Consider the following 25761-nt stretch of genomic DNA (forward strand, 5'->3'; position numbering starts at 1 on the left):
AAGTTAGTTACTTCAGTGCCAACCTATGGCCCTGTCTTGCACAGGGAGCAAAGAAGCATGGATTTTTCTTCTCTGTTATGCATTTTGCATAGAAAGGATAAATGGAATTTCACTTGCTAAGGGAGTACATGAGCTTTTCTCTCCCTGCATAAACTACCACAGCAAGAGATGGAGTCTGCTTCTCCCTACAGTTGTCTGCTTTCTGACAGGGGGGAAATGTAGAGAGCTTTATGGCAAGTGCTAGAGGCCATGATGCCTGTGAAGGACCTTGAAGGCTAAAGAAGAAAGAAAGTAAGATAAGGTTGGCTGAACGCTGGAAGAAAAACGGGATATGAAGTGAGGCCAGAGCGGTTGCACCATGCCACATCTCGGCATCTGGCTGAGAACATAAAACTCAGAGAGATAAGAAAGAAGAGAGGAAAAAAAATACAAGAAGTTCAGTGCATTTGTAGCTTAGTAATTAACCGATTATATGTAGCCAAGAAGTGTGTGAACAGTATTGATTAACCAATGATATATTAGTATGTTGCGCGTGAACAGTGAACGAGGATATATAAGCGTGGGTTTTGGACTAATAAAAGGTCTTCTGGTTGGATTCAGAAGTCCATGTCTTCATCTCCTCAGGGAAACTGCAACGTTTTAAAAACCACTTTTCCTTTGTGGGATCTCTCACGGGAAGGCTGCAGCCCTGCACATACATGCAGAGTTCAAACTGTGACAGTCTTGAGCTCTTAGGTTGCCACACTTCGTATTCCCTTCCCCCACCAAAATAATTATCAGTGGAAAAGCACCAAGAAGTCGTTAGATTAGGCACAACAAAATGAAAAAGCATAATTAGCCCCTACAGGCAGTACAATGAAAACATGGAAACAACTCTGTTGCAGAAGGTAGATGAATGAAATGCTGGTGTGCAGGACCAAGTAATATGTAGGCAACCTAAAGTAATTTAGATTGATGTTTTGAGCAACTCTGGCTGCAAGAGGCATTAAGGGCACCCATGTGTTAGTCTAATTGAGGCTATGTCAGCATTTCTTCTGCAAACATTTACCGTATTTTAAAAGCCTGGTAGTTGCAGCTGCCAGTCTGGGCTAAAACCTTAGATACAGATCTTGGTACAGGAGCTCATCCTCTGAATAAAATGAAACTCCCATTTATTGTGAGACTAGGAGGAGCACCTCTTTGACTTGGTAGCAAAGAGGTGGATGTTGGCTTGAGCTCGTCCTGAGAGCACAATGCTCTAAACTCTGTCTGAAGCCCTCCTTTGGGGTGGAAGAAATACAGCCGTAAAAGGCAAAAGTAGCACAGAGGCAGGGACTAATTTTTCTATCCTTATCATTAAGACTTGCAAAAAATAATTCAAGCACATTACAGGCAAACTTCTGGGAAGATCTGGGAAGAGGCTAAGCCTATTTGCTCAAATTAGACTTCCCAGAAAGAATCCAGTTTAATGACAAAGTCATATACAATGGCTGTGTGGAGGCAACGCGGATTTACAATGGCCACCAATCAGCTGAAACCCAGACCCAAAACATAAACATAACACTTCCTCCTAGGTAGACATATCCAAATTTCCTAAAATTGCCAGCACAGTTCTTAAGATCATGACAAGAACCACAATAGTAGGATTTATTATTTTTCATCCTTTGGTATTAATATAATTGCTACTGTGTCTTTATTTGCTTCCTGGATTTTTACACTTTCACATTTGCTCCTCAGCCACAATGGCATGCAACTTTTTTAATCTTAAAGCTGAAATTTTCATATAATCACATCGTTTAAAAAAACAACAATAGAACAGCTTATAAAGAGGGGCAATGAAAGGTAATAACATAAGTGACTGAATTTAATAATGTATTTGCACTTTTCAGAGCATACAAACCAAAAGTGCACCAACACACACAATCTGACCAGCATTTAACTTATTGTTCAATAATTTTGGGGTGGTAGAAAGCAGCAGTGACAAGCAACTAATTCAAAATATACTCAAACAAACCAAAGTTACTTTACGCTATAGAAATCGAAATATATCTCAATCCTGCTTATGCTGATGTGTTGAGTTTCTCTGTTTATAACTGTCACACTTCCTTTGTTTGCTAACTTGGATTTGCATTTCAGAACTTGAAGTAGTTTTTTTATCTGCAGTTAATACAACAATTTGGAAGCTACTAATTACAGGGTATAATTAATCCTTAAATAACTATTTTACACGGGATCTTTTGTCTGCAGTTTATGATTTTGGTAGCATGAAGCATGCACAGTGTTGTGAAAAAAGAAAAATGTGGATGAAAAGACATAAAGAATATGCAGTTCTGAAAGGAAACAAGGAGTGAGAAAGGAAACTTAGGAAAGTTTTAAAGAAAGAAGCTGAAAGAAAAACTGCATGAAAAGTGAACTTCAGACTTAGAAGTAAAATACAGATACTTACCTTTAATAAATATAATGGTGTACATTATATAAGAGAATGGTACTTTTATTTTAGAATATGTCACATTTAAAAATAAGTTTTTAGAAAGATGAGTGAATAATTTTAATATCTAGACCATATAATTGTTTAAGTGGCTATGAGGCTATGAAGACAACAGCTGTAATATGCAAATCAGTGTAGTGATCTATAATTAAGGTAAAAATGTGGTATTTTTTTATTCTACGAGTTTGATTTTATTTCTGTTATTGAAGTATCACAAAAGTGTTTTTTTAAAAAAGAAACTATCAATTATTTGTTTGGGGGCTTAGGCAAGTGATATAGCCAATATTTGAAATGCTTTCTGACTGAAAGATCAGTGAAAACAAAATAATAAACCTTTCAACACAACATTTAACTCCTACATGTCTTTTAGTATAAATTTTGGTCAGTCAATAGAGGCAAAACTTAGTATTTTTTAAGAAGGGAAATATCTACAGCTGCTGAGTTTATTGACTTATAACTACTTTTTCTAAGCTCAGGTATAGTACACAACCATAATGTTGAAACATGATGTTAATGCTCAACATAGGCTCATAAATTATATTGTCTGGTCATTGAATATATAAATATTCATTGAAATATACATATTCCTACTTACCCAACAGAGAGGAAAGGCTCCTTTGATTCAAGTCTGTCAAGTAAATAAGAGAAATTTTAAATATTTATTTATTTATTTATTGTATTTCAGAACATTTATATGATGAATCTAAACCAGCCACACTCAGTATCAAATTTACTTAGTAACCAATACACAATTTAGCAACAATAGAAGGGCATGATGCACGATGCTAGGACCTTAACTAAAAAAAAATAATAAAATAATCCCATTTACCTAACTGAGCTTTGGTTTAGATATCAAATATTTACAAAGCAGCACACCTAAGCCCTTTAAATTTCACAGATTCAGATGACTTGTGTAGGTGTTTACACTGGGAGGCTAGAACGAACAAGTAATACTTTGTCTTTTTTTTTTTTTTTTCATTTGTCATGTACGATGCTTTTTTCTTGATGGTTATGATTTAGGGAAGATATCAAATGTTTTTTTTTAAACTGTAAAGATAAAACTTAGTATGGGTGTAAGAAATTTGCTTATTTGATAGCTTCCACACCCATTTGTTTGCTTTCCAGCATCCTCTATTCATATGACATGGTCACTTCATCATGACAATTTCTGGCACATTTGCCAAAATCAGCCTTGTCTAGAGCTGGATGTCATTGGTTTCGTAGACCAGAATCATGACCACTTCTAAACCCAGTTCAAAGTGTTGCTCTCCACCTCTCTGCTGTTGCTGCTGCATCTGTGAGAGCTGCACCACTGGCACACTGGTAGAAGCTTCTAGTAGTAGTTTCCACCCATCCAGCATAGATTTAAAATTCCTCATCTAGGATATTGTACTGTATTTCTGTTACAGTACCTGCAACTAGCTGTCCTTAATTATGTTGTGTGTCCCAGCTGCAATGAGTTTACTACTATCAGCTGCTTCTTAGGACTATTAGCACATGACTTTAGGGTCCTTTATAAACACATTCAAAACAAATTTGCCACTCAAATATTTGAAGAGGTTATATGACAAGCAAATGATGCAAAAGTTCTTTTTTGTGTTAATTTTCACTGAGAGGAAGCCAGACAGAACAGCAAATAAAGCACACCACCCCCACCACCCCCCTGTGTACTTAATGTCTTTTTGTAGCCTTTAATAAAAGTGTTTCTAACAAAGCAAAGTATGTCATAACTGGAACTGAACGTTTCATTTGTGATGACCCCTCCCATCAGAAAACAATTGAGTTCCACAACAAAATATCTGAACTAGAACTGTAAACAGGACTAATTGTAAACAAAAGTACTGTAAATAATTTGTCAATGTTTTAAGAATGAACCTTTACTGCATGTCTTCTTTGTAGAAAAAAAAAAGTACTTTGGCAGTTATTATTCATTTAGCAAAGGTTATGTCCAGAAAACTCACAAACTGGTAGTGCCGTCTGTCCAGAAGGGTATTTACAAAAGGTGCACTTGTCACTGTTCTTTTGAAAGGATTATGTGATTTTGTCTTTAATTGAAAATACTGCATATTACCTTTTCACAAAGCATTTACTTTTTTCCCAGAATCACCAGTGGAAATAACTTAGGAGCCTGTCTTCATTTACAATGTCATCTTCCAATGTGGTTTAAACCTAATTCTCTGGGGTTGGATTTCCAGCAGTGGTAATGACAACTTGAATAAGGCTTGAGGAAAAGCCAAAATGTACCCAAAATACAGTAACTTTTCTTGTGTCCTCATGGCTTTACCTTACCTTTCCATTTCTTTTTGGGGTTGTGATCCACATTAAAGTAAAATAATATGAGGCGATCACTGGTGGCCTTGTGTATACTTGGAAGCACAATGGAAGCCCAAAGGTGGGTATTCCTGTGTCCAGGGGAATGCTTCTCCAGGGCAGTGCCAGTGCTGTCATGAGTGCTTTCCTTCCCAGCCTGCAATGCCGCACACCCAAACCCTCATAGCACCTCGAAAATGCTTAGCTTGGCATCCTCTGTGCCTAGGCAGAGAGCCATAATGTGACAGGGTCCTTCATGTGCGTGGTTGCATATTTATCCTGCAGGCTCTGTGCATCCACTATGCCAGCTTCAAAGACCAGCCTTTTCTGCTGTGGATTACAGTAAAACATCTGCACCATCTTTGCAGCTTCTCTCTGGTGTATGAGGAAAAGCCCAGCTAGTGTAATGGTTTTGTTTCCTGATTTTCTGCTTAATGAAATGAACCAGACCTGGGAAGTACTCAGTGTTTGGCTCTAGGGATTAACTATACGCAAAAGATGCAAAGAATGAAGGTCTCAGAACATATTTACATACTTCATAATACAGAAATTTTTGTAATAAAGAGAGACCTGGCACTATCCTGATGGAGGACATTCTGGTGGCTTTTACTTGCAAATGAAAAGTGTGACATAGAATACCCTGTGGACAAAATACTGCAATTAAAAATCTATTTGAAATCCATTCTTAAGATGGAATTCAATTTGATTTAAATAGTACTGCCCTAAGTTTGACCCCTCTTTAGTATATTTGACTAAATGGTTTTAGATAATTTGCTGCATTACTTTAAATTAGCTCAAGTGTTCCTCATAATAAAGGAATACAATTATCTCTTGGCCTTTTATTTAAATTGGTAATTCAGTATATGGCAAATTAATATAAAGGTTTTAAAACTGCAACACCACATAAAATAACATCCTGTGTCATCTTTATTGGTGACATTTATCAATAGACATTATAGATCTATTACCTTTCTTTTCTAGCCTGCAGTACACCAAATTCTCTAGAGTTTCGAGGAAGTCTGCATAATTAAATATAATATCTCAAAGAGAGTAATCCTGATAAGCTGTGAGAAGGGCTTCAGGAAAAATGCTAAACCAGAAATTTTATTTCTTGCAGAAAACTATTAACTGCAAGAAATTGGACAGTAAACAAAGGTAATAATGTTTTAATGATGTAGGAATGGTAATGAAGCTGGAGTGATCAGGATTTTTCTTTCTTTCCTGAAATGTTTTTCCCATCAGAAAATTTCAATTTGTCAAAATGTCAAGTCAATATATCAGTTGTAATAGGAGAGAGGCAGGCTAATCAGTGGCATGACTGGGACATGGCAGACTGAGGTTGTGTTTGCTTTTGATTCTGAGCTAAGGTTTTCTGAAAGGTCTGAATTTCTCATCTACATATAACCGGTAAGTTTTTTGCAGGAGGAAAAAGGATTTTTACACCATGTAAACTGCTCAATTAAAAACAGTCCCTATAAAACCAATCAATTTCTACCCATTGATATGCTATAGTACTGTCACATTATGTGTTTAAAATAAGGACCCAGAAATTTCCCATTTAGTATTTTACCCCTTAAAACCTGTCTTGGAGAGACATCATACAAGATCTGATTAACGTAATTGTGTATTTCACGATTGTTTGCTTATATTAATGCAAATTATCTAAATCCTGTCTTTGACATGGTCTGAACATGTAGATGGACACATTTTTCAGGGTTTGCAGACAAACTAGAAGGTAACATGACTAAACTAAGGGCATTTGAATTCCTCTTTGACTTGTAAACAATTTAATGTAAACAAAATAATTTAAGGACAGGAAGATCCCAAAGTAAATGACTTTCCTTGCATGTTTGCTCTATTAAGATTACAGGCAAGATGGCTTTTTATATTGGAGGCCTGACACAAGATATAAGTATATGTAATTTCTTGTTAAAGAATCTTTGCCTCTGTTTCCCTAGTTACAGAACAAAGTGGGTAACATTTCTAACAATATCAACACTGTATACAAGCAAATGGATTTTAGCTATGCATTCTTCAAGGTAACACATTATGAATCAATATATTCTTCCTCGTGGTGTTCACATAATTTAATCTCTAAGGAGTCGGTAAGGAAAACGTGGAGTCTAAGGCATTTGTTAGGGTTCTTATTCTGACTTTTTAATATAATAAAACTGTCCTCCCTGAATCAGGGAAAAGTGATGGTCAGGGACCAAAATTGTTTTAGACATGCCACCGTTTTGAGCTACAATATTGAAATCAGAATTCCTAAGGAAGATAACCTGAGTGTGTTGCTGACATCACATTTTTTCTGTTTGATTGTAAAATGCATGAATAATGACTGAAGTTTTCAGGGGGACTGGAAGAGTTAATACCTCTAACAGGAATCTAGAGGATCCAAGTTTTTCATTCAAGCCATGTAGGAAAGTCAGGCCAACTAAAAAGCATTTTGGACTTCAGTTGTTTGATGAATTGCCTATATAATATTAATGTATATTTTGTATGATTGATGTGGCTGACTGACTTACTTGTCAAGCATGTCTATCTCTCTGCGCTGTACAGATTTAGGAACAAAACATTTAGTAAAAATATGTGAAGTCAAAGAATATTCAGATTTATGGCTTACCCTATTTGCCAAAGAATTTAATTTTAAAATGAGAACAAAGGACAACTCAAGGGACCATTCAAAAGAAACTGAGCTATTTTCCATTCACAGTAATCAACCAAAGCTGCATTTTTCTTTGCATGTTGACTTCATGGTTTGAAGTCAACAGTCACTAGTGATAAGAAAACATCCTTCAGAAATTTTTAAGCGGTATCACCCACATTTTGTCCTCTAATTCCTTTCCTTTTTAAAGCATATGCATTATAACTTTTGGTGACTCCCAATATTTGTATATAATGCAAGCAGGCCAAATAAAAGCATGTCTTAATTTACAGAAGAAATATTATTTCATGTAACTTCCACTATCTACTGGGACTGAAACAGCCATTGCTGGTGTATACTAAGTAATCCTCCCTCCCTCCCTCCCTCCCTCCCTCCCTTCCTCCCTTGCCATTTATAATAGTTTCTGTGACTTAAAGTAATTTCAATCCAAGATAATTTTTATGGACATCAGTAACCATTCTCAGATAGAATTAGGGAAGAAGTACATTCTGTCTTCTGAAACTTCTATAAATATCATTATAAACAAGTTTTATCAAGAAGCACTGAGTATTCTTGAATGAATAAATGTTAGACCAACTGTATAGAAGATCTAATCTGTCAGAAGTGTTTCAGAAGCAGAGAATATGGTGGAATAATTTACAGCTTTATGCCAAATTTTACAATTGTTCTTAATTAATTTAATAAGTTCCACTTCCAACTGGTGGCTGACATTGTAGTTAATGACTCTGGTCAGGAAAACAACACAAACTGTATTGTGTAATATTAAATACTGTATTAATATGAAAATATAACAGTGCCCAGGGATGTTCTGTTCCATAAAGTAAATGCTTCTGTTATTTATTGAAACATAAGAAAAGGAGTAAAAAATAAAATACATTCCTCAAACCACAGATGGAAACTAAAGCACTGCAAGCTCAACATGTCATTCTCAAAGAATTGTGCAAATGGGAAGGAGGGGCACATTACATACAACATACATGTAGTGCTATGTTCTGCTCAGTTATGATTTGCATAAATTATTTGAATAACAAAAGAGATTACAAAACCCTGTTTTTTAATCACTCCAGTGAACAGAGTTAAAATTGGAAATTTGTTTGATAAATTGGAGAAATAATCTGAAATCAGTGTAATTAATTTTTTTTTAAAAAAGAGATGCCCAGTGAAAATTTGAGAACAAGAACTACTTAATATGTATATGGAATGGAGGACAACTGGCTAGGTGTTGCAAAAATACCAAGTTTCAAGAGAGCGAGAATTGAGTAACAGGATACTGTTTAGTGTGGGGACACAATAAAACATCTTTCCTCAGAGCTGATGAATCCCTCAGCTGCTGTACTGTGCCAGCTTTGGGCACATCATTTTGTAACAGGGTGGGGGTAGATGAAGAGAACAGAAAGGAGAGCAATTAAGAGTTTAAAAAATGAGAAGGAGCTTTAAAAAGATGGAAGTGCTACATCAAGTAAAGATTATCATCAAGTCCTCCTTGTATCCTCTGTAAAATAGGATCTACTACCTTGGAAATATCAGCTGGAGTTGATGCTTCCAACTCTGGGGGTTCCTGATACTAATCCAGGAGCTAGAGTTTCTATCATTTAGATCCTTTCTGCTTCATGAGAAGAAGCCTAAAATTTCTGCTCCTAAAACCCCTTAAGGGCTATTTGTCTGGAACAGCTCACTGAAGTCACAGAATATGAAAGTCTGGGATGAACACCAGATGACACAGGAGAAACCAAGTGCAAAGGGTACCAGTCTAAATAAGCATGCCTGTAAGCTATTGATGCTTCACTCCTGATAGATAATTTTTGCCATGTAATCCCTTGCTGGTTACATCTAATTCCCATTTTGAAAGAAGTCTTTAGTGTTCAGGAGTTAATCCCTGCCTGCCAAGCTGGTCCTAAATCACAGAAGTGTTTTCCAATATCTTTTCCAGGGATGTTTCAGGTTAACTTCCATTTCAGCCTATTTTAACTACTGACATGTCCCAGCATTTCACTTGAGGCACAGCTATTAAGTGAGGAACACAAGTAGATGCTGTAACACAAGTTGTACGTTATGGCAAAAATGATGTTGCAACTCACACAGAAACACTTAGATTCTTCTTCGTTCTACATTTTTGGGTTTTAGCTCCTCTGAATCATTGCAATGTCAATAAGTAATATCGTTCAATCAGCACATGCTTCATCTTTTCTGCTTTCAGATCACAGTTAGTCCAAATTTGATTGAAGTTCCCTAAAACTAAATTTTATTAATTACTGAAGATTTTATTCAATAAGTAAGTTACTACACTAGTAAGCACTCTAGGGGTAAACAGGTTTACTGAAGGTTATTCCTTTGGCTACCAGAGTGTCTATATGCAGATGTAGATATAATCCATACTTAGTCCCTTATGAAAATATTGCAACACATTACGCATTCTGACTTGCAAAAAAAGACATATTTTTTCTAATATCTTATGATTTCTGATAAGGTTAATTAAACATTCAGAATAACTTCAAGATCACTTCCTGAAGAATCAGGTTTTCCCCAGCTCCATAATGAAAAAATTGCACCCCAAAGAAGTTAACTTTCCAATATATCTGTAGGCAGTGCACATCTTACACAACCTAATTTCTGGTGATACAGAAAACTGAAGTTATGGTTGGTCCCCATGGGACGGCATGGTTGGAGTATTTCTGTCTTTGAGTGCTAGGCTTTGGTTTACATTAATGCAGTTACTCTGCATTTAATATGCTGCAAGGTGGAGTTGTCTTTACACTTTTCAGAGGTTTGAAGTAAAAGCAATGGAGTATCTGGCTTAGCATATATATCATATGATTTTTAAGCATTTTATATGTCTGGACAACAAAAAGGTATGTACAAAAATATATTTTATTTTATTTTATTATTTAAAGAAACCCTGCAAAAATTACTGAATGCAGCACATTTTATTTAGCCCATTCTACTTAGCACCTAAGTCCATGATAGGGTAGTGTCAGAGCACTCTGGGCAGGAAAAAGCTTTTAAGGGAACACTTAGCATTGGATACTGTCTGCATGACCTGATGTCAAGCTGTCTAACAAAGCACGCTGGCACTGTGCACTGAAAACCAGATGCAATATTATGGGGGTTTTCAAAATCAGCCCAAGATAAAGCAAGGTTTTTCCCTTTTAATTTCTTCTGCTTTACTATATAATGTAGTTTTGCTAGATGTATATAGCATATGACCAAATTTAGCTTGTTTCCTAGCAAAATCTGAATATTTTTACATAATTTGTAAACACCAAATTCTTGACGTAAGTACTAGTTTCAGGGGGCCCTAGGATTTATTTCTGCATGAGTTAATAGGACAGATCATCAGTTAGTAGAGTGTGACTGAATAATATGTGCAGAATTATGTCTAAAATTTGACAGTTGAAAAACTGAATAAAACATAGCTTTCAATACAGGGAGGAAGTGCTTTAAAGAGACAATGGCAAGGGGCTAGTGTGAAACATAAATCAGCCTATGCAAAAGTTGGTTTTGATATTCTAGTAAAAAGGTACTTTGTCATGTTGAATACTGAATGCACTAGTGTTGTAACCCATGTTTTGGGGTTGTGACAGGGAAGGGAGTCATGGGGAACAGCAGTAAAGAAAGTAGTTTCAGTTAATGGGTAGCCTAAATTTTAAGCAGCAAAAAGAGAGGAAAACACAAAATCTCTAGGTCATTTGAAGGTTGTATAATAATATATTTTCAGAGAGCTAGAACTAAAAAATAGCAGCATATCCATCTAATATTCAGTAGCTGATTATAGTTTGTACCTGACTGTACTGTGTTTTCCTCTGTGAATCCATGAATTGCAAAGACAAAATGAATAGTGGCATGGATTCTCATAGCTGAGATAAATATTGCTAAATGTGTCTGAGAAAAACTAAGTTGTGACTTGGAGGGAAATTAATTCAGATTCTGCGTATGAACACCTTCTTACATTGTTATAGACTACAGTTTTTTCCCACATAACCCAAGAGAAATCTGAAGCCAAATGGAGTGATAAGGGAGCTAAATAGAATTTAATCTGTACACCACATCTGTATGATGTTTCCAGTCATGAAGAAATAAATGCTCAGATTCAAAGTGAGATTCTTGCAGGAATAAGGACTCATTTTCCTTCCTTCCTAACTCTGATCCTCTTCCTAAACTGAAAACATGTTCAATTTGGTACCATTATTCAAGTAAGCAAAGGAAACAAACTCTAGAGAAGGAAAGTAACTCCATGCCACTGCTGTCAATTTTAATTTTTTTTTCCTGTGATATGCTAATAGTTGCTAAATATTGCAAAAAAATATGCTCCCGACAAAAGAAAGATTTTTGAAAAAAATATAGTGGTATACTTAGCTTAAAGTCCTCTTTCTGACAGCTTTAATCATTCTTAGCATGAAGCTGATGTCACCTGACCCTCTTCTACTCTAAATCAGAGTAAGAACATTCAAGTCAATATGCACTGGTCTGAAAATGTCTAGAATGAGTTCATCAGGGTGGGCTGAACAAAACAGTGTTGGCTGATCTAATGCACACAATCAATACTACTTTACTGCATGGCTATTTGTAGTCACAAATAGATGAAGGTTAATGCAGGCATTGCCTTTGAGGGTCCCAAGGGCAGAAGCTTAATCTCCTTTTCCCTCAATGACACTACTAACACTTAAAAGTATTTACAGGGGGAGCACTGCTCTGACAATGTATGATTCATGTTTGCCATGCTGTTTCCTAGAATAATCTTACTCTTGTAAGACTGAAAAATACAACACACATTTTTATGCCAATAGGTACTAGAAATTTCTCATTTCTTAGGATTCATAATAAATTCACACATGTTTACGTATACAATTTTTACTTTTCAGTAAAATAGTCAATGCTTTTGCCAGAAGTTCTGGGAACACCAGCAACATAATCTACCAAAAAGGCATGCGGTTTGTAACCTAGTCTTTAAAAAATAAAACTACACTTGACACTGTGCACCAACAAGGCTATCTAAGTATCGGTCTTCGCAGGCTGGATAATACATTTTCAGACAGTATACTCCAAGGCTTGCAGAATTCACCAAGAAATAAACACGTAGTCTAACTTAATTGTTAATAATTCACTGCAGATTAATATGTTACTATTCTCCCTCTGTGTTGCACACAGCATAACCTTCCATGCTGTAATCTTACTTAACAATCCATTTTCTCTTAAACTAAATATACTCTAAATCTCTTCTGATATTATTCATAAGACTTTAAAATATGTAACAAGTTACAGCATCTCATTTATCCAGCCTTCCTTATTTAGTCACAGAATACTACATTTATAATCCAGTGTCATATTTCTGTTGCTGTTTGTAGGCCACCTAAACTGTGCCCTTGCAGCACATCAGCAGCTCCCAGACTGAATTACAGTCTTCTGTACTATTAGAGGTATTACATGCCTAATTATGAGCTCACTTCAGAGTGGCACTCTGAAGCACAGCCTTCCCCTGCATCTCTGATTACTGCTGCAATTAAGGCTTAACTAAATTCCTGAAAATTAAGAATCCCACTGTTCATTTGAGATGTTAGGGCAGACCCTTCTCTATTGCGTTTCACAAACCCTATGTCCTTACTTTTAAGGCCTCTATAAAATAGTTAATAAGACAGTTACCAAACAGCAATAGTTACAAAACTGGATACTGTTTCTATGATGTCTGCTTCACTAAAACTCAAATGTGGAAAAATGGCCATGGTATCTGTTTCCGATTATTTTTTTTAATATGTTGTAGGTATTGTCCTTTTTCTTTTTAAGCTAACTGAAACACAGCTGAGTATCTACAGAAAACATTGTCTTTCTGCTAGAACACACAGAATCCAAATTCTGATTTTTACTTAAATCAAATGCAAGAAGCCATGAAGTAATAAAGGGTACAAATCTCACATGTAGTAAGTGATAGGAACAAGGCTCAGACTGTCAAGATTTAAACTGAATGAATAACTAAAAGTACTATTCTTGTTTTCCTGCAGACAAAACCATCAATGCTCTGGATCTTTTAGGAATTTACTTTATTAATTATAAGCCAGAGGTTTTTCATTCATGTTAGCCACACAAATTCTTGTATAAGAAAAGAGTCGTAATAATTTCAATGCTATTGGAAGGTTACGAGTATGTTTTCTATTCCACTGTGATATAAACAGTGATTAAAAACTGTGACAAAAATAAGATGATTTTACAGTTAAGTTAGTTTAGCTATAGTATATTGCTTCAGTTTTCATAGGGAGTGAAAAAGGTAAGAAAGAAGAATAAACACCAGGAAAAAAACCCACAACAATAAGAGAACAGGGTATTCTTCTCAAAATTTGCCAATCTCTGAGGATGAGTGTGATTATGGTGTCTGGGCTTTTGTGGAGGAAAACAACAGTAGTCACATGATACCATATATCAATTTCTGCAAGAGGAAAAGTACTGAGCTAAGAAAAGGGATGCAGCTCCTCTTCAGTTGTATTTAAGTTGGTTTCACTGGCTTCCTTGTAACAATGGAAAAAAATAAACTGAGAAAAGACTGTGTAAGTCTGAAGAATAACTTGAGGGCATATGGGAACAAAGGCAAGTGCAAGTCTTTAAGTCTGTGTAGGACATACTTCAAAACGCATCTAAGTCAAAAGCATAACTGGAAAACTCTGGTAAAGGTGAATACAAATAAACATGTGAAAAATGTAAGATTTAGGATATACTTATAATCTGAGAAGGAATATGAGCCCTGGTCACTAGAGAAAGATTCTAAAAGGGAGTTAGTCTTTTTAAAATAGCAAAAGGGAAGACTTTAAAAAAAATAAAAATCTCCCCCCCCCCCCCCCCAGTTTTGTTGTCCTAGTACCTTTGGAGTTACCACACTGATTAGGAATAATATGACTGAATGAACAAATCAAGTTGACAAGTCTATTCGAAATATTTTTGACTTTTAAGCTTTATCTGTGATTTGTCTCCAGAAGCAAAGGTTTTCCCGAGTGTTAATAAAGACCTGAGACCTTACTGCATTTTCCCCTCTCTAAACTTATCAGGTGCTGCATGTTTGTCCTCTGGATCATAGGAAAGGGCAAACTTATGTCCTTGGCTGGCTCTCCCAAACCCTCCGAGCACACAGGTTTGTTCTTTAAACATCTCTGGGACCAAACTGATTGCAGTTACACTGACATAATGTGGAAATGCAGAGCTGCATGTGTTGCCTTCCACCAGCAGATTTTTTTCTTATTCTTATACTAGTTATTTGATACAGGGCTTTTTCCTTGAAAGAAAATAAAAATTCAGACCAAATTGAATCACTGGATCTGTGTAGCTTTGTATTTGTGCCTTTTAACATTTTTAATGTAATTGTGGATGGAACTTAAGTTCTTGACAGAAGCAAAATTTACACTGTTGTGGATTTTCAGTGAGAATTTCAGACAAAATAATCATTTTTTCTGTACAGTAATGACTGCTTCAAATGTGATCAATAAGAATATTCTTTGATGAAATTAATTTAAATAATATTTTACTGGACTTAAAATTATCTCCATTTAAATACGCTTAGAAATGTTGCTTTATGAAAGCTAGATCTTTTGACAAAAGAAGAACTGTAGAACAACACTCATTTTAGATTCATTCCATTAAACTGAAATAAAATGGCTTATATCATGAAGGAAGGTAATCAAAGGCATCAAGAAGATGCATTTCTGTAAAAAATGAAGTACTTTGATTCAAAAGAAATATCACACTATGTAATCTTAATATGATGAATTCACCAAAGTTTAAGTTCTATAAGCATTTTTTTTTTTCATTCAGTATGTAGAATAAAGTATCAGAGGCATAATCACAATTTAATGCAAAATAATCGATCAGGTTTATTTTCTGTTGTCTGGACTGTGTCTTCAGGTTCTTGTAGACCACTGATAAAAATGCACACTCAAATGCGTTAAGAAAAAGAAGGAATAAAAAAGAAAGTTATTGGAAATCTAGGACAATATTCAATCAAGGAAGATCCTTACACCTGCAGTTATTTTTGTTATATGCCAGTAGGTTAAAGCACATTGCTAATACACTGCCAACGGCACACTACAGCAGCGATCATGCAAAATACTGCAGTATTCAAATAGAATAGTAAAGCTTGTTTGGCACGGAATTTGTTGAGTTTATGTTACACTTTCAAAAGGGAAGAATGATCTCAAGAAGCCTCCTACCCTGGAAGAAGCGATCACGTTGCCCATTACTGTGCCTTTCACACTTTGTCCTGAAAAGAAGGGCACCCAGGAGTGCTCAGTAAAACAACTCAAAATAATGGATGGCTCTCTGGACTGACAGGCAAACCAAACCACACCAAACTCTACAAACGGTATCTTAAAATAATTCTGAGAAGCAGAGAGCAAGCAGAGAAAGACTAAGCAATTCTTTAAGCCTCTGCTGTAAAATAAAACTGCAAAACCAAAGGAAATGCAAGATGTGTAACATAATCCAATCAGTTTTGTGATGGAGATTATAAAAGTAAAATGTACTGAGGAAACCGATAAAGTATTTTTGTCAAAGAAAAAGAAAACTTTGATATAAAAACATAATAATACCCTGTAAATAAAAGATCATCTCTTTCCAGTATATTAATATTAGACATTTAAATAGAATAATTTCCTCTAGAGGCTATGGGACTCATAAAGTTGTAAAGGCTGCTTAATATGACTAATTAGTAGCATGTGAAATCAAGCATGCTAAGTATACATTTCAATTGCATTACACAGAGAAGTGGCTGGAAATGGGAAATGGCTGTGGTGTCTAACACCGCTCGGGGAGCGCTGAACCATAAAGCTGAGCCTCCAGTGACCAGCCTGGCGAGTGCTTGCCCTCAGGGGACACCTTTGCCAGGGCTGCTCTGAAGGACAGTGCTGCAGGAGCTCAGCCACCCCTGGGTGGGATCCTGCCAGTCAGGGCAACACGATGAGAGATGGTTTCACTCCAAACTTGCTGGTCTTGTCAATCCACCCACTAAATCCATCCTGCTAATTGTTGCTCCAGGACGTGCCTCAGCTGGAGGGAACCCTGGCTTCATGCCCAGCCAGCGATGGGAATACTGAGGGGAGCGGGGCCTGAGTGACTCCTCACTGGGCCCTCGACATGTGGCACCGGAGCAGGGCCGGTTTTGCTTATTGTGGCCTTTAAGGAGGCCTGGAGTTTGGCAAGGGTGAAAATAACCCACATGGGGAGGGTTAGTCTTAACTAAAACATGGGTTAGTCTTAACTAAGTTGGTTTTGGAAATGTTTATAGGTCATTGGCATTATTAAATCGTGTAGAGCAAAGACAGCAACTAGATACCCTGGCAGTGCTGAGTAACTTGCTTTACCAGTTTTCTTCTAAATCCTATCTCCCAGCTTTCACATGTTATAGAAACATTGGTTCACTCCTGGGTGGCTTATCTTTGGTAAACTAGTTTCCTCAGAAAGCAGACTCGGATGTGGTCTGGGACAGTTTGCTCCCAGTTGTACCAGTATCACTGCATTAGCTTTGGCTCCCCATGGCCCCCATGGTCCCCAGCTAGTCCCCCCACCCTCCACCACCTCACGCAGTCGGGCCTGCAGCAGCCACACTCATTTTCATGCCACTAAAAATCCCACCATTCTGCTAGCCTGTAGCACAGTCAATAGATGTCGTCCCCCCTGCCCCCTTCTCAAATCCCTCCATCTTTGCAGCTGCTAAAGGAGTGCCAGAGATGACTGAGTGACCCCTGTGCCAAAAGCTGTGCGGGCAGAACATGGTGAGTCCATCCTGTGGCAAGGCAAGCCACAAGCAGTGTGTGCGTGGTGGCTCTGCTCTGCCTGGCCTGGGGTTCGGACCCACTCCTGGAGCAACTGAGGATGGAGCCATTAGCAACCTCCAGAGTTAAAAACTAGAAGAGCCTTGTCCTCTTTTAGTAACCCCAGCAAAGACCTCTGAAATGGAGAAAAATCTTTCAGACATGTATGTAACACCTCATATAACATGGTGGTGGACTGAAATGAACAATAAATAGTTAAAATATTCTTTTATGATGTAGAGAAACAGAATGCTGGTCCATCAGAGTATTTGTGGTTGATTCTACATTGGTATGTTGGAGCATAAACCCAGAGGAAAAAAATGGTAAATGGACTTTCATATACTAACTCAGAACTGCTGTAGTGAAATACTAATCAAAACACCACTAAATTAAAAAGACAACGCATGATCCTTTAATTTACCACAACAATGCTCCCAAAGAGTGCTTTAACACATTTGTGTCAGCACCTTTAATCTTCACCTTGTCTTTCAAAGATATGAAGATTAACAAGTAAAATTAATTTCTGCTTGAGGCTAGACCCAAATAAGAAGATGTAAAATAATTTTAAGATACAGATCTGTCAGACAGTTGTTTTTCTGCAGAAATGCTGTGCTAAAAAAGGAAATTCACAACAAATTTGAACCTTCTGGGATTTAGGTCCCCCCTTCACATACTGAACAGCAATGCAAATCAGCAGGAATGCTGCTGGAGCTAACAGTTATGTTAGATTCCTGAGCACTACCCTAAGCATATCTGTAGTTGTTCAATGAGTATGCTTGAAGTTAATAATGTGTTTAGCAGCTTTCAGAAGCAAAGCCTAAATCTTTCTGTCCTCCAAGTATTTTTAAGGCCTAATTCAAAATAGAAATTCTTTTATTCTGGATTGGGTGGCTTCACAATGACATTGACCTGCTTCCACAGCACTCTAACCGTGTCCCTGCATGCCTAGACAGGGTCTCTATATAGTTCCCAGGTGACCTGTTGGTACTTCCACATTTGTATGTCACTTTTTTAAGTTTTAATTTTTTCAAGAGCTTCTTGTTCATCTATGCAGGCCACCTGCTACCTTCGCATGATTTCATGTTCATCAGGATGAACCATGCCTGAACTTTAAGGACATGATCCTTGGAAAACAGCCAGCTCTCTTGGGTCCCTCTTTTCTTTGGGACAGTGTTGCGTGGGGTTATTCCAAGCAGTGCAAGTCTGTTCTCCAGCAGTCGAGGGCTGTGATTAATGGGATCTTCATCTGGTAGGAATTAGGGTATTAAATTACATTTAAGAGAGAAGAAGAAGAAGTGGAGGTAAATTCAAGTCTAGTGAATGGCAAAACTTTTTGCTGAATTCATTAGATCCATGATGCCTTTTAAATTCTCAGTATTGGCATTTTTTTTTTTCCTATGAACTGTACCAGGAATGCTAGAGATGTATAAAGAAGAAGTATAAGTGGAATAGTAAACTGAAGAACAAAGAAGAATCTGGATATGTGAATGACTGGATGTATAAGTCGAAGAAGAGATGATACGTGCTTATCTGTCTGTCATCTAGTTCCTACAGCTGAAAAAAAAATGATGTGCCTCACATTTAGGCTCATGCTAAATTTCACATAGGTGAGATTAAAGGCAATTATTTCCACACAGATTATAAAACTATAAAGAATAAAAAAAAGAATGTAGATCAGGAACTGAGGCATGACTAATTATTCTTATACTATTCCAGGCAAGAGTGGATTTAATGACTTGGACACAAGCAAATTATATGGGTATAACACATTATAGACATCAGTTTTTCTGTATTAATTACTTACGTGTATCCAGCATAAATGTAATGCAGGTTTCTCTTCAGAGATGCAGAGCACTTTGAACAAGTTTGAAGCCTCAAACACTTCACAATAAACAAAATTGTGCAACCCTGTGCAGCGCTTCTGCTTAGTTACCTTAAAAATTCTTAAATGTGTCTCAAATATCCAAAAGTACTCTTAAAATATGTAACAAAGGAGACTGAACAAGCAATAGTTTCTATCCGTCATACTGTGTTGTATACAGTCAGTTTTTCCATTAGATGTCTACATTAAGACAGTTTTTTCTAGCCAAGTTTCCTGAACATGCTTATGAAAACTCCACATGTGGTAAGTGTCAAAGCTTGTTTAAATGGCCATATAGCACATCTACTGTTTCCTGTTTATCCACTAAATCAGCTATCTTGTCAGAGAAGTAAATTATATTGCTTCAACATAATTTGCTCCTAATTATTTTTACCATCTTATTATCCTCTAGGTGTTGATAAATCGATTGTTTAATAATTTGTTCTAGTACATTTCTGGGAATCGAAGCTGGGCTGACCTGATAATTTTCTGGGTCTTCCTCTTCTTAAAATAATGACTGTCCACACCCACTGCTTTTCTGCCTTACAAGACCTCCATAGGTTTTTGAAAACAATCCCTAATAGTCCACACAGAGATTCACTTAGTACTTTAAACACTCTAGGGTGAATCTCATCATACCATTTCCATTGAATTCACTTATTCAAATTCTGGTTAGCCAATTCTATTATTCCATACCCTCTGGTTAAAATTGATTTTCTTAAATAGCTGGTCAGCTAACCTCTTTTACTAAAGCAATACAAGCCTTTTCTGTATCATCAACTGTCTGCTCTCCTTTCTCTCTAAGTAACAGCAGTATAAAAAACCAGAGTAAGTTACTCTGACAATCTTTTTGTGCCTTTTATATGTTCTGTGCCTTAGCCTTTCTGACATCCTGTTGTTAGATGACTCTGGTGTTCTTTTCTACTCATTCCAGTCATGGGGTTTTGATTCCATATTTTGTGCAATTCCTTTTCACTTTTCAGGATGTTAAAGAAACTTGATGCTGTTGTATTATTTCTTTATTCTACCTTAAACACAGTCAGTGCAAGATTTTCTGCACTCCTTTTGTCCCTAAAATTTCTTTCTAAGATATCCTACTTACAAGTTCTCTGAGCTCATTGAAGTCTGTCCTTTCTGAAGTCCATTATCCTATTTCTATTGCTCTCAGTTTTCCCTTTTCACAGTGAATATTTTGTGATAACTAAATTTTTAACCAATGCTTCTCTTAGTCAAAATCAAATCTAAAATAACCACATCCTTCTTAACTTTCTCCACCTTGTGGGTTGACACTGGCCAGCAGCTAAGCACCCACACAGTTGCTGTCTCAATCCTCTACCATTGTCCACTTTCAGGTTGAAGGAAATAGTAGAAAGAGTAAAAGCTATAAAGCCTCATGGGTTGACATAAATGTGGTCTAATTATGGAAAGAAGAAGGGAAAAAAACAAGTGATGCAAAGGCAATTACTTTCTACCTCCCACAGGCAGCCCAGGCAGTTTCCAAGCAGCAGCTACTTTGGAAGGTAAAAAATCCCCAGTTTTTGTTTCTGAGCATGTTGTTTTATGATATAGAATATCCCTTTGGTCAGTTTGGGTCAACTGTCTCAGCTGTATTCCTTCCCAACTTGCCTACTCCCAACCTACTCACTGGGAAGGCAGAATAGGAAAAAGATAAAGTCTTGAGGCTGTGCAAATGCTGTTCAGCAACAGCCAAAACATTGGTGTGTTTTTATAATAAATCTGAAACATGGCACCATATGAGATCCTGTAAAGAAATTTAACTCCATCCCAGCCAGATCCAGTACAATGTTTTGAAATTAGTAAATGTTTGCAATGTTGTCAAGAACTCTGTAAGCTATTGATCTCCCTATATACTATTATGCTAGCAGATACTGAGATAACAGAAGTTCTCCATTACTATCGGATGAAGGCTTGCTAGTTGCTCAGAAAAGCTTCTTATAATCTTCCAGAGAAATAGTCTGTACTAGATCCATGAAAGGACACAACTGTGAGAGACTGTGGGTGAGGCCCACCATCACCACAGCAAATGTGTTGTCTCAACACTGCTAAACTCATGCCATCACCACAGTGAATACATTGCTAAGGCAGGAAGATAACACCACTGCCACAGAAGAGATTTAAGGCAGGAAGAAAACACCACTGCCACCGCAGAGATTTATCTATACCTTGTTAAAGGAGAAAACCGACTGACGCCGTGGAGCAACGTGGGGGAGGCTGATCCTGCAATACTTAACCAACCCCCTGTGCATGTGCCCAGACTTGGGGTGAGGGGGGTCAAGGTGCCTGGAGGCCCAGAGGAATGTTGGGCACGTACACCATTGCCGGGTGGGGGGTGTGGTTGAGCAGAACAGCTTGTAACAACTCTACATAAACGGAACCAACCAACATGGGATGGAACGTTCCCCCACTGGACTTGAAAACGAATCGGACTGTCAGGACGCTGCAGCTCCAAGGTGGTAGCTATCGCTCTGGACTCTTTCCTTTTTTTTCCTTCTTTCTTTCCTTTCTTTCTCTCTTTATCTCTCTCTCTCCCTTCGCATTCACAGATTTATTGTTGGTCAAATAAAGTTCCTTGGCTCTTGACTCAGTTTTGAGTCTTAATTCTGTTCCTGAGAATACAAACAGAACCACACTCCAGTCTCAGACCGGCATGCGACATTGTAATTGTGTCATGGACAGGATTTTCGGTGACACAGAAAGTGCCAGCTTCTTTATGAGAGACTGCTGTGTGTGTGTGTGCCTGAGATGTACCTTGGTACAAAGTCAGTGCAGAGTCCAGATCCGCGGTTCTGTTTGTCTGTGAGGAAAACAGCCGGAGAAGGATGAAGTGATAGAATCGAACGAGAGGCGAGTCTCTGAAAAAGTTTAAAAGTGTGACTTCCTGAGAGTGAAGGGGCGGGTAGTAGTAGAGAATTTCCAGTGAGGCCTTCTGAGGATGAAATAACCCCTTTTTGGTGAAATGGGTGCCCACACTTCTAGAGGTGTTTGTAATGTTTCCCCCACTGAAGTATGGGGCGGAAATTTATATAAACTGGATGACTTTTTGGGAACCTATCATGCTTGCTCAGCTCCCCAAGGATGAGAATGGGCAAAAAATCAGTGGTTCCAACCACAGACTATAGTGTATAGGATCATTATATTGCAGAAGAAGGCTAAAGTTAGGCCTGGGAAGGGAAAATCCATAATTTATGTAGTTTTAGGAGCAAGTTTGGCAGTAGCCATGGAAGATGGGAGCCAAAGATTGCATCAAGATGATGCCATGGTAGATTCCTTGAAAATGGCAGTTAAAACACTGAGAGAGCAGTTAGAGGAGACAAAACAGCTATTAGAAGAGGAGAGAAACCAGAATGCTTTGCTAAAAGAAACATTAAAAGAAGAAGTGTGGAAAGAAAGGGACTCATTTCAGGAGATGAAGTCGAAGTTAACAGAGAAAGGGATTAGACAAATATATCCCCAGGGGGATTTACAGAGAGCAAAAGAGGCAGCAGAAAACCCTCCTCACTTGTATCCCCTAGTTAAGACTGAGTATTTATATGAGACAGACAACGACACTTGTCCCCAGATTGTTACCCAAAAGGCTCTGTTTACAGTGACTGAGTTAGCAAAATTAAGGAAGGATTTTGCAAGGACTCCAAAGGAATCTGAAACAGAATATGTTTGGAAAGTGTCCTTGTCAGGAGGGGATGGGATTTTGTTGTCAGAGAAGGAAGCAGAAGGATACTGGGGTCCAGGTGTGTTTTTAACTACTGGCAACCATTGGGCCCCATGGTCATTAACACAGGAGCACAAATCACTGCACTGATGCAGGGTGAGGCAGAGCAATGTGGAGTTTTGACTTAGTCTAAAAACCTAATTGTCTTAAATGCTTCAGGGAAAACTCAATCAGTACCTATGGCCTTGGTAACATTATGGTTGCCTGGGGAGGCAGACCCAGTTAACATTGGTTGCAATAGGCCCTTTTCTGACAAATCTTTTGAGTATAGATATATTGAAGGGCAGACAGTGGTATGATACCCAGGGGAATTCATGGTCCTTTGGCATTCCTCAGATCAGAGAATTAGAAATGTCCTGGGAAGAAACGCGCCTGTTGCAAGCAGCACCTACCCTTCCCCCTTCCAGGATGACTAATGTGAAACCCTGTCCCTTGTCATTAGGGGCCCAGGAGGGTATAGCTCCTGTGATTGAGGATTTTAAGCAACAGGGCATTTTAACATTCACCCACTCCCCATACAATTCCCCAGTGTGACCAGTTCATAAGTCAAATGGGAAGTGGAGATTGACTGTAGATTATCAACGATTTAATGCAAACACTGGTCCCTCGACAGCATTGGTGCCTAATATAGCTGAGCTAATCTCACTCATTCAGGAACAGGCTCATCCGGTGATGGCCACAATTGATGTGAAAGGTATGTTTGTCATGGTTCCCCTGCAAGAAGAGGACCGTGATCATTTTGTTTTCACATGGGAGGGAAAACAGTATATCTTTACTCGCCTTCTTCAGGGTTATAAACATTCCCCCACCTTAGCACATCATGCTTTGGCAGAAGAATTAGCCCAAATTCTCCCAGAACCAAGAGTTAGAGTTTATCAATACATCTATGACGTTTTGATAGTAGGGGATCAAATTATTCCAGTACAGGTGACACAAGGAAAGATTATACAGGGCTTAGAGTCCCTGGGACTCCAGATACCAGAGGAAAAGATACAAACTGCTGCAAATTAAGTGAAATTTTTAGGGATATGGTGGAGAGGAGGTTCAGCCTGTATTCCTCAGGACACCCTTTCGACACTAGAGCAGTTAAAATTCCAGAAAATAAAAAGACGCTGCAGCATGCTTTACGCTTATTGGTCTTTTGGAAAAAAACATTCCAGACTGCAATAATCGCAGGGCCCTTATATGACCTGCTGCGAAAAGGAGTAGCTTGGGAATGGGCTCCAGCCCAGGATGAAGTGTTACAGCTTTTGGTGTTTGAATCAAACACCCACCAGACTTTGGGTCCTATTCATCCCACTGACCCTGTTCAGATTGAGTGGAGGTTTGCACACTCAGGATTGTTGATTCATTTTTGGCAAAAAGGACCAGAAGGTCCTACCTGCCCGATCGGATTTTACTCCAGGAGCTTTAAGGATGCTGAGAAACAGTACTCTAATTGGAAAAAAGGATTGTTTGTAGTAAGTGTTGCTCTTGGAGAAGCAGAGCGAACCATACGCCAACAGCCTCTAATTTTGAGGGGACCTTTTAAGGTAATTAAACCTGTGTTAGCAGGAACTGCCGCCTGCTGACGGGGTGGCCCAAAGAAATATTGTGAGAAAATGGTATGCTAAGATTGAACATCATTGTAGTGTCTTTACTGTCACTGAAGGCACCCCTAAACAGTTAAATATCCAAGTAACAAATGCCCTGGAGGGGGATACCCCTCCCCCTTCTGTGGTAAAAATCACTCCTGCTTTTTCGGAGGAGTTGCAGAATGTGTGGTTTACAGATGCCTCTGCTAAGAGAGAGGGTAAACAATGGAGATACCGAGCTGTAGCTATTAATGTAGATGGTAACAGGGAAATTATTACCGAAGGTAAGGGCAGTGCTCAAGTGGGAGAGTTAGTGGCAGTGTAGAGTGTGTTTAATAGCAAGCAAGGGGTTAAGACTGGTTTGCAGTGTTCAAAGGATGCACGGAATGGCTCCCTTTTTGGGAACTGAATAACTGGGAAGTAAACCAAGTGCCAGTGTGGCAAAAGGAGAAGTGGCAAAACATATTAGATATTGCCAAACATGGGGATTTTGAGGTAGCATGGGTACTGTCTCACCAGGAAAGGGGCACTGGCAGGCGAATGGAATGACAGGGCAGATGAGCTGGCCAGAATTGCCCCTTTGCAGCAGGAAAATCAAACCGGGGAAAACTGGGACAGACTTTTGGAATGGCTACACGTTAAGCGTGGTCATTCAGGGTATAATGATTTATACAAAGAGGCACATGCCAGAGGTTGGCCTGTCACTCGGGAAACTTTCAAAACCTGTATTTCAGCTTGTGAACAGTGCAGGCTCCGACTAGAGTGACACCCTATGGAAGATTCCCCCCTTCATTTGAAAGATAAAAAGTGTCTCTGGGAAACTTGGCAGATAGATTACAAGGTCAGAAGGGAAGCAGTACATATTAGTAGGCGTGGAAGTGATTTCTGGCCTAGTTCAAGCTGAAGCATTTCCATAAGTGACTGGGGGAAATACAGTGCGAGCCCTGAAGATTTGGTTTAGTTTTCTCCCCAAAACCTGATTCCCTTCAGTCAGACAATGGCAGTAATTTTACTGCTGCCACAGTGCAGGAGTGGGTGAGGGAAGAGAGAATCAAGTGGGTATTCCACACCCCATATTATCCCCAAGCTAATGGGATAGTAGAACGAACTAGTGGACTCTTAAAATGATTTCTGAAACCTCACAAGACACATTGGGTGGAATGCCCTTGGGATGCAGTTACCCAAGTTAATGATTGCTGGGGAATAAATGGATGTCCTCGACTGAATGCCTTTTGTCCTAAATCCCTGACTTTGAACCCAAAGTCTCAGACTCTTAGTATTCCCGGAGAACGAGTTTTTTCTCCTGGACAGCCTGTGTTGGTAGAAATGCCAGCCATTGGAGCCGTTCCTCTCATGCTCACTGAACCTCTTA

At 38.2% G+C, this 25761-nt stretch overlaps 1 protein-coding gene across 6 annotated transcripts in view; it reads right to left on the reverse strand.

Annotated features, from left to right (window-relative positions):
* The window catches only part of RALYL (RALY RNA binding protein like), a 401158-nt gene that overhangs the window by 55869 nt on the left and 319528 nt on the right, over positions 1 to 25761 (reverse strand). For all 6 annotated transcript variants that reach the window (XM_055705681.1, XM_055705679.1, XM_055705680.1 and 3 more), the window contains one exon: positions 3063 to 3095. In XM_055705681.1, coding sequence (XP_055561656.1) covers positions 3063 to 3095 — 33 coding nt within the window. The remainder of the gene's footprint in view (positions 1 to 3062; positions 3096 to 25761) is intronic.

Source organism: Falco cherrug, chromosome 3 (genome assembly GCF_023634085.1).
Source record: "Falco cherrug isolate bFalChe1 chromosome 3, bFalChe1.pri, whole genome shotgun sequence".
In the NCBI taxonomy this organism is placed as follows: domain Eukaryota; kingdom Metazoa; phylum Chordata; class Aves; order Falconiformes; family Falconidae; genus Falco; species Falco cherrug.